The following is a 10,011-nucleotide window of genomic DNA, read 5'->3' on the forward strand; positions in this document are numbered from 1 at the left end:
TTGAGGTCAGTAGTTCTACACCAGTCTGGCCAACATAGTGAAATCCCATCTCTACTAAAAATACAAAAAATTAGCCAGACGTGGTGACGGGCACCTGTAATCCAGCTACTCAGGAGGCTGAGGCAGGAGAATCGCTTGAACCCGGGAGGCAGAGGTTGCAGTGAGCCAAGGTTGCACCACTGCACTTCAGCCTGGGCAACAGAGTGAAACTCCATCTCAAAAAAAAAGTAATACTCTTGAAAAAATTATGCATAAAATATTGATGCATAGCTCCACTTAAAATTTAAAAAAAAAATAAGATTTCTAATCCCATAGCTCAGAATTTATGCTATATCCAACCCTAACTTTCTTATGTACCTGGTTTTTGAATGTATAAATATCTTGAAAAAGTCATACCTGTACCTTTATTCAGAGCTGTTAACCAAAACCCAAAGAAAAAAGCACTCTTTGACCCTATTTATATTTGAGTATATATTTATATATTTGACTGTATCTTTCAAATAAGTTGGCAAAACTTAACCATTTTTGTTTTGCTATCTTTTAGAATGAAAATACTGAAGGAAGCCCTCAAGAAGATGGTATGGAACTAGAAGGCCTAAAACAAAGATTAGAAAATAAACAGAAAAGAGAACCAGGTATTACAGCATTTTAAGGAAAATGGTATAAAGTGAAGATTAAATTGTGTTTCTTACCTGGGACGTTCCACATAGATGTTCAAAACCTTTTTGTTGAATTGAATTGAGAAACCTGAAAGAAGATTGTATCTGAATTCTACTTGGACCTCTTTAATATTGTCCTTGGAATTTGATTCATTTTAGAAAATATTTTATAATGAAATAGTTTGTTAATTTGAACTCCTTAATTGGGATCTAAGAAAACACCCAGTTTATTAGATTTCATTTTCTAGCCAATTATGAGGTTCTAGTATATAAAGTTTCTTAAGGAAAGTGACTACATGTTAGTCATATTTGTATTATAGTATCTCTAGAGTGCAACATATAGGTAATATAGGTAATGTTCACTCAGTGGACTAAATAGAATTAAGAATTCTGTTAATCATTTGATAATGCCTCCTACTTTTTTAAAAGCATCTTTATTGAGATATTCACATACCAAATTTGTCCATTTAACATATACCATTCGGCTAGGCACCATGGCTCATGCTGTAATCCCAGCACTTTGGGAGGCTGAGGCAGGAAGATCACTTGAGGTCAGGAATCATTTGGACCCAGGAGACAGAGGTTGCAGAGAACCAAGACTGTGGCATTACACTCCAGCCTGGGCGACAGAGCGAGACTCCAACTCAAAAAAAAAAATAAAAATATAAAGTATACCATTCAGTAGTTTTAGTATAATCACAGAGTACAATTTGTCACCCCCTAAGAAAACTGTACTCATTAACCATCACTTGCCATTTACCACCAACTCTTCTCCCCACTAGGCAACAACTAAAAAATCTGTCTCTAGATTTTCCTATTCTGGGCATTTCCTATAAATTGAATCTATAATATGTGGTCTCTTGGAGCTGACTTCTTTCACTTAGCACATTATTTTCAAGGGTAACCCATGTAGTACCCCATGTATTCATTTTTTGTTTGTTGTTTTGTTTTGTTTTTTAGAGACAGACTCTTGCTCTGTCACCCAGGCTGGCATGCAGTAGTAGCAAGATCTTGGCTCACTGCAACCTCTGCCTGCTAGGTTGAGGCGATTCTCCTGCCTCAGCCTCCTGAGTACCTGGGATTACAGGCACGTACCACCACGCCCAACTAATTTTTGTATTTTTAGTAGAAACAGTGTTTTACCATGTTGGCCGGACTGGTCTCAAACTCCTGACCTCAAGTGATCCACCCACCTCGGCCTCCCAAAGTGCTGGGATTACAGGTACCAGCCACTGAGCCCAGCCAGTACTTCATTCTTTTTTATTGCCAAATAGTATTTCATTGTATGGCTATGCCACATTTTATCTGTTCATCAGTTGATGGGGTTTTTTTGTTTCTTTTTTAATTTAGACGGAGCCTGTCTCCGTCTGCACTCCAGGCTGGAGTGCAGTGGTGCCATCTCAGCTTGCCGCAACCTCTGCCTCCCAGGTTCAAGTGATTCTCCTGCCTCAGCCTCCCAAGTAGCTGGGATTACAGGCGTCTGCCACCACGCCTGACTAATTTTTTTGTATTTTTAGTGGAGATGGGGTTTTGCCATGTTTGCCAGGCTGGTCTCAAACTCCTCACCTCAGGTGATCCGCCCGCCTTGGCCTCCCAAAGTGCTGGGATTACAGGCATGAGCCACTGTGCCCGGCCTGTAATTCTACTTTTTGATGATTGTGATTAATACTGTGAGCATTTATGTACTGTGCAAGGTTTTGTGTGAACTTAAGTTTTCATTTCTCTTGGGTAGATACCTAGGAGTAGAATAGTTGAGTCATATGACTATTCTATGTTTAACCTTTTTTTTTTGAGACGGACTTTTGCTCTTGTTACCCAGGCTGGAGTGCAATGGCGCGATCTCAGCTCACTGCAACCTCTGCCTCCTGGGTTCAGGCAATTCTCCTGCCTCAGCCTCCTGAGTAGCCGGGATTACAGGCACGCGCCACCATGCCCAGCTAATTTTTTGTATTAGTAGAGACGGGGTTTCACCATGTTGACCAGGATGGTCTCGATCTCTTGACCTTGTGATCCACCTGCCTCGGCCTCCCAAAGTGCTGGGATTACAGGCTTGAGCCACCGCGCCCGGCCTGTATTTAACCTTTTAAGGAACTGCTGGACCGTTTTCTACAGCAGTTGCACCATTTTGCATTCCCACCAGCAGTGTATGAGAATTCCTGTTTCTCCACTTCCTCACCAGCATTTGTCGTCTTTCTCTTTGATTCTAGCCATTCTAGTCTGTATGAAGTAGTTGGTATCAGCCTCCCATACTGTTGGGATTACAGGCATGAGCCACTGCGCCCAGCCTTGTTGATGTTTTTTGAAGCGCAAATTTTTAATTCTTATGAAGTCCAGGTTACCTATTTTTTTGTTAAAAGCGCTTTTGGTGTCATATCTAATCTTTTGTTAAACTGAAAGTCATGAAGGTAGGCCTCTGTGTTTTATTCTAAGCATTTTATAGGTTTAGCTCTTAGATTTAGGTCCGTGATCCACTTTAAATTATTTTTGTATGTGGTATGAGGAAGGTGTCCAACCCGATTCCCTTGCATGTAGATATCCAATTATTTCAGTACCATATGTTAAAAAGACTTATTTCCACAATGTTTGTCTTCACCCTTGTCAGAAATCAATTGATTATAAATGTTAAGATCTCTGTCCTTGAGCATCTACTTTTTTTGAGACAGGGTCTCACTCTGTTGCCCAGGCTGGTATTGAAATCCTGCCTCAAGCAATCCTTCTAGTTCAGTCTCCCAAGTAGCTGGGACTATAGGCACTCACCACCATGACTGGCTAATTTCTAAAACTTTTTTGTAGAGACAGTCCTTTTTTTCTTTTTTTTGAGACAAGATCTCACTCTGTCTCCCAGGCTGGAGTATAGTGGCATGATCACAGCTCACTATAGCCTCAATCTCCTAGGCTCAAACAATCCTCCTGCCTCAGCCTCCCTAGTGGCTGGAACCACAGGCACACTCCACCATGCCTGCTAATTTCTGTATTTTTTGTAGAGATGGGGTTTTACCATGTTGTCCAGGCTGGTCTCAAGCTCCTGAGCCCAAGTGATCTGCCTTCCTCACCCTCCCAAAGTGCTGAGATTACAGGCGTGAGCCATCGCACCCAGCCAAGATGGGGTCTTGCATCTTGCCCCAGCTGATCTCAAATCCCTGGGCTCAAGTAATCCTCCCACCCTAGCCTCCCAAAGTGCTGGGATTACAGGTATGAGCCACTGTGCCCCTGCCACATTGTATTTATTTATGAGATTAAGTGACCAAGCTATATGCTCCACAAAAACAGGGATCATGTCTGTTTCTTTTCATCGTTGTATTCTCAGAACTATCACAGCGGTCAATAAATTTGAAGGATGGATGGATGATAGACGGAGAAAAGTGAGTCTAAGAATATATAAAGGTGATTAATTTCTATCTCCCCTCTAGGTACAAAGACAAAGAAACAAACTACGTTGCCATTTAAGCCAATCAAAAAAGGAAAGAAGAGAAATCCCTGGTCTGATTCAGAATCAGATAGGAGCAGTGACGAAAGTAATTTTGATGTCCCTCCACGAGAAACAGAGCCACGGAGAGCAGCAAGTAAGGAAAACTAAAAGAACATTATAGATATGCTGTAGGAGTTGAATGACCAATATACTTCAGGGTACTTTGCCCCCAAAATTACTATATCTTAATAGAGCAATAAATTATGCTAAAGCTTTGAAACACTGAAGCATCTTTCAGGAGATTAAAAACTAAAATATTCATGAAATGTTATATCGACCTATAAATTAAATGTTTCTCCTACTACCCTCTGATTTTTTTATATATGTATGTTTTTACTAGCAAAAACCAAATTCACAGTGGATTTGGATTCAGATGAAGATTTCTCAGATTTTGATGAAAAAACTCAGGATGAAGATTTTGTCCCATCAGATGCTATTCCACCTAAAACCAAAACTTCCCTAAAGTAAGTATCTTATCTAATACGGGTTTTGTCATGATTGTTTCTAATATATTCTTTTTTGCTTAACACATTTAGAATTGGTTGTCAGGATATATATTTTTTTTAATTCTAGACTTAATAACAAAGAACCGAAACCACAGAAAAGTGCCATGTCAGGTACGTATTTAAGTAAAAGTATTGAGACATCTGCCTTACTGGGATGCTCAGATCCAACTGGGTTCTAATCCTGGCTACATTATCCAAGTACTTCCTTTGGAAATAAATTTGAGTTCTTATTAACATTATGTTGATGTTGTTTAGTTTCACATATAAATAGGTTCTGCATTCAATATACTAAAAGTAATTACAGTGTTTGCCAGGTACTTTGCTTGGTGCTAGAGATAGAAAAAAAACTGTTCTTGCTGATAAAAAATTTAGAAATTAGAACAAAGTTTTAAGAGTATGTTTTAAATATTCCAGAAAAGTCACATATTTGGTGTTTCAATAGGAATTCATAGCAGGGACAAAGCAGAAAATGGATTTTTATGTGTTGCTTAAATGTACTATTTTCCTTTCCATTTGAAATAATAGACCTTGAAGGTGATGATGCTAAGGATAGCGTACCACTGTCTTCAAGCCCTCCTGCTACACATTTCCCAGATGAAACTGAAATTACAAACCCGGTTCCTAAAAAGAATGTGACAATGAAGAAGACAACAGCAAAAAGTAAGCCTAAATCTTTGAGATGAGTTAATGTTGCAATTAACTAACTGGTTTCCACAAGTCAGTTTCAATTTTTTATTGCCAAAATTTACTATTGATATTACAAATTAAACCTTTTCCAAATGAAAACAATTTCTTGATCTTTATAATCAAAATTAGTAGTCAAGGCTGATCCAAAATAGTAAGTCATCTCCATTGATTGTTCATTCAGTTACATATCAAACTCCTTGTTCTACTGTTTGCCCCCTTCTCACTACTGCACTTGATTAGTCAGAAAACAAAAGCTAGGCACAGTGGCTCATGCCTGTAATCTCAGCACTTTGGGAAGCTAAAGCAAGAGGATCTCTTGAGGCCAGTAGTTAAAGGCTGTAATAAGCTATGATCAAGCCACTGCACTCTAGCCTAAGTGAGAGAGACCCTGTCTTCAAAATAAGGTAGTCCAAAGGTTTAAAATCAGCACGTTTCTCTCAATATCAGACTTCATCTAGTTCATTTCTATGACAAGGTTAGGATTTATAAGCAGTTGCAAATGTTTAATATGAAACATATTCTTTTTTTTTTTTTTTTTTTTTTTTTTTGTGAGATGGAGTTTTGCTCTTGTTGCCCAGACTGAAGTGTAATGGCTCGATTCCAGCTCACTTTAACCTCTGCCAACTGGGTTCAAGCAATTCTTCTGCCTCAGCCTCCCAAGTAGCTGGGACTACAGGTTTGTGCTACCATGCCTGGCTAATTTTGTTTTTTTTTTTTTTTTTTTTTAGTAGAGATGGAGTATCTTCATGTTGGTCAGCCTGGTCTCAAACTCCTGACCTCAGGTGATCCGGCCGCCTTGACCTCCCAAAGTACTGGGATTATAGGCATGAGCCACCACGCGCAGCCTAAAACATATTCTTAAAATTGAATGTTTAAGACTGGGTGTGGCCGAGTGCGGTGGTTCATGCCTGTAATCCCAGCACTTTGGGAGGCCAAGGCAGGCGGATCACCTGAGGCTAGGAATTCGACGAGACCAGTCTGACCAAAATGGAGAAACCCCCATCTCTACTAAAAAATACAAAAATAGCCGGGCATGGTAGCGTGAGCCTGTAATCCCAGCTACTGGGGAGGCTGTCAGGAGAATCACTTGAACCCAGGAGGCGGAGGTTGCAGTGAGCTGAGATCGCACCATTGCACTCCAGCCTGGGCAACAAGAGCGAAACTGCGTCTTAAAAAAAAAAAAAAAAAAAAAAAAAAAACAGAATTAGTCAGGTGTGGTGGCACATGCCTGTAGTTCCAGCCACTTGTGGGGCTGCAACAGGAGAATCACTTGAACCCAGGAGGCAGAGGCTGCAGTGAGCCGAGATCTCGCCACTGCATTCCAGCCTGGGTGAGACAGAACAAGACTATGTCTCAAAAAAAAAAAAAAAATTGAATGTTTAAGAATACTTTGATTTTCTAATATATTTTCAGCTCTCTTAGATTGTCTTTTCCTGTTAAACATACACAGTCATCACATTGCTGAAGAAAGTTCACAATGAGAACAATCCATCTAAGAGTGGCTGTGACTAGGCCAGGCATGGTGACTAATAATGCCTGTAATCCCAGCACTTTGGGAGCCCAAGGCAGGTGGATGACCTGAGGTCAGGAGTTTGAGACCAGCTTGACCAACATGGTGAAACCCCGTCTCTACTAAAAATATGAAAAATTAGCCAGGCATGGTGGTGTGCGCCTATAATCCCAGCTACTCAGGAGGTTCAGGCAGGATAATCACTTGAACCCAGGAGGTGAAGGTTGCAGTGAGCCAAGATCGCTCCATTGCACTCCAGTCTGGGCGACAGAGTGAGACTCCATCTCAAAAAAAAAAAAAAAAAAAGCGGCTGTGACAAATGCCTGTGTTGAATTGCAGGTCAGTCTTCCACCACCACTACTGGTGCCAAAAAAAGAGCTGCTCCAAAAGGAACTAAAAAGGATCCAGCCTTGAATTCTGGTGTCTCTCAAAAGCCTGATCCTGCGAAAACCAAGAATCGCCGCAAAAGGAAGCCATCCACTTCTGATGATTCTGACTCTAATTTTGAGAAAATTGTTTCTAAAGCAGTCACAAGCAAGGTGAGTGTTAATCCTAGTCAGTCCTTTTGCTGTAGATATTCTGAAGGACATAACTAAGCCCTTGCTTTTAATAATTTGGCATGTCTTTAAGAAAATTGACTCAGCCGCGCCCACCTGTGAATAAATGGTTTTACAGGGGAAAAAAAAAAGAAAATTGACTCATAATTCATTAGCTTTTACTGTAATATTTAGTTTTAACAAAGTTAAATATGCCACTTACTTGGGCAATGGAAGAGTTGGCCTTAGATCTGCTTCTTATTACTTGATAGAAAGTAGAAAACTCCTTGAATGTAGTCTTGATAAATTTTTTTTACATTGCAATTATGTTGTCAGATTTACATTGTGCAAATTACCTGGGCTTTCCTCTTTTAGAAATCCAAGGGGGAGAGCGATGACTTCCATATGGATTTTGATTCAGCTCTGGCTCCTCGGGCAAAATCTGGACGAGCAAAGAAACCTATAACGTACCTGGAAGAGTCAGATGAAGATGATCTGTTTTAAAATATGAGGCAATTATTTTAAGTAGTTATCTTATTGAGCCCAAGACTGGTTTTAAAGTTACCTGAAGCTGTTAACTTCCTCCCCTCTGAATTTAGTTTGGGGAAGGTGTTTTCAGTACAAGACCATCAAAATGAAGTGAGTAGAGCCCAAGTGTCCTTTAGCTTTTTTGTTTGTTTTGTTTTGTTTTTGAGATGGAGTCTCACTCTCTCGCCCAGGTTGCCATGCAGTGGCATGATCTTGACTCACGGCAACCACCGCCTCCTGGGTTCAAGCAATTCTCCTGCCTCAGCCTCCCGAGTATCTGGGACTACAGGCATGCCACCACGCCTAATTTTTGTATTAGTAGAGACAGAGTTTCACCACGTTAGCCAGGCTGGTCTCAACAAACTCCTGACCTCAGGTGATCCACCTGCCTCACCTCCCAAAGTGCTAGGATTACAGGCGTGAGTCCCTGTGCCCGGCCCCTTTAGGTTTTTGTAGTACTGTCTAAATATTGACCATGGAAATTGTTATCTGTTTTGTTTGTGTTTGAGCCTGCTTTCTTTTGTCTTTAAAATCTGATTTTAAGTTCTTCTGAACTCTAGAAATAGTTATGTAGTCACTTCAGCATAAAGCAGTGTATTTATTAACCATCCATTAAGCTAAAACTAGAGCAGTTTGATTTTAAAATGTCACTCTGCCTCCTTTCCTATTTTTAGTAAATATGAGATAGAGCATAGTTAATTCTCTGTTTTATCTTAGTTTTATACATAATTTACCCTCAGATAGAACTTTATGGTTCTAGTACGGATACTCCACACTCAGCCTCTTAATGTGTCAAATTTTTGTTCAAGCAATGAGAAATTGCTCATATTCTTCATCTTATCAAATCATCAGAGACTAAAGGAAAACACTTTGACTGTGTCTATAACTTGACACAATCAATAGAATGAAGAAAATTAGACCAGTTATGTGATGATTTCAGCTCTTAACTGTCCCCTCCGGCTGCCCCTGAGTCTGAATCTCCCAAAGAGAGCAACCAATTTCTAAAGGGCACTGGACTGCAGAAGACTGGGGGACAACATTTGCTCCAAGATCTTAAATGTTGTATTGATAACCATGCTCAGCAATGAGTGATCAGATTCATATCTCCATAATTTCAATTTGTAACTTTTTAAAGACCTGTCTACATTGTTATATGTGTGTGACTTGAGTGATGTTATCAGTGTTTTTGTAAATATTTACTATGTTTTTCTATTAGCTAAATTCCAACAATTTTATATTTCAATAAAATGTTCCAAACATTGCAACCCATAGAATGCCTTTTTTAAAATGCACACTACACCCTTTTACTTATTCTAAAATACAGTCTTCATTTCCCTTTCAGAAGCATTTCAGTCATATTCTGACAGAACTTACAGCCTCTGGCCATGGTGATAAGTCCAAGAGATAGGCATTATGACCTAATTAAGGCCAATAAGACTTTTCCCTGGGATTTTATACATGAGTACTAAGTTCTTCATCTCCACCATACTTGATCAGTAAACATGTATGTTTTTTTTTAATGGTACCTTCCTTTAACAACTATTACAATAACCTAGTCAACTACTTGGTGGTATCAGTAAGTTATATTGGGTCTAATCCATTTAGGAAAAAAATCAGATAAATCTCTTCATACCTTACACCAAAATTAAGTTCAAATAGATGAAATATTTAAATGTCAAAAACTATTTGAAAAGTATAAAACAATCATCTTGACTTACAGAGGGATAGTGTTGACAAAGATAATGGAGGAATTAGCCCTTTCAAAGAAATCTGGGCCATACATGGTGCCTCACACCTTTAATCCCAGAAGTTTAGGAGGTCAGGGAGGAAGGATTGCTTGAGCCCAGAAGAAAGGTTACAGTGACCAGAGATTGTGCCACTGCACTCCAGCCTGGGCTACAGAGTAAGACCCTGTCTCAAAAAAGAAAAGGAATTTGGTTTAACAGAAGACTCAGACGTGCAAAAAACTATGTAAACACATACAAATATGAGTACAAGTAAAAGGAAATCTGAATAAGATCAATGGGTTGTTTCAGTGTAAATATTCTGGTTACTATATAATTTTGCAAAATTGGGGGGGAGTTGGCAAAGTGTACGATGAATATGGATTTCCATT

General features: G+C 39.5%; 1 protein-coding gene across 1 annotated transcript in view; it reads left to right on the forward strand.

Moving 5' to 3' along the window:
* The window catches only part of TOP2A (DNA topoisomerase II alpha), a 31,305-nt gene extending 22,145 nt beyond the window's left edge, over window positions 1-9,160 (forward strand). Inside the window, exons 29-35 of the mRNA XM_012452025.3 lie at window positions 545-635; window positions 4,070-4,222; window positions 4,469-4,592; window positions 4,702-4,745; window positions 5,160-5,294; window positions 7,171-7,370; window positions 7,743-9,160. Of these exons, the coding sequence (XP_012307448.2) occupies window positions 545-635; window positions 4,070-4,222; window positions 4,469-4,592; window positions 4,702-4,745; window positions 5,160-5,294; window positions 7,171-7,370; window positions 7,743-7,871 (876 nt within the window). The 3' untranslated portion in view covers window positions 7,872-9,160. The remainder of the gene's footprint in view (window positions 1-544; window positions 636-4,069; window positions 4,223-4,468; window positions 4,593-4,701; window positions 4,746-5,159; window positions 5,295-7,170; window positions 7,371-7,742) is intronic.
* The last annotated feature ends 851 nt before the right edge of the window (window positions 9,161-10,011 follow it).

Source organism: Aotus nancymaae, unplaced genomic scaffold (genome assembly GCF_030222135.1).
Source record: "Aotus nancymaae isolate 86718 unplaced genomic scaffold, 86718_ANA_hifiasm-v0.15.2.pri h1tg000089l, whole genome shotgun sequence".
Lineage (NCBI taxonomy): Eukaryota > Metazoa > Chordata > Mammalia > Primates > Aotidae > Aotus > Aotus nancymaae.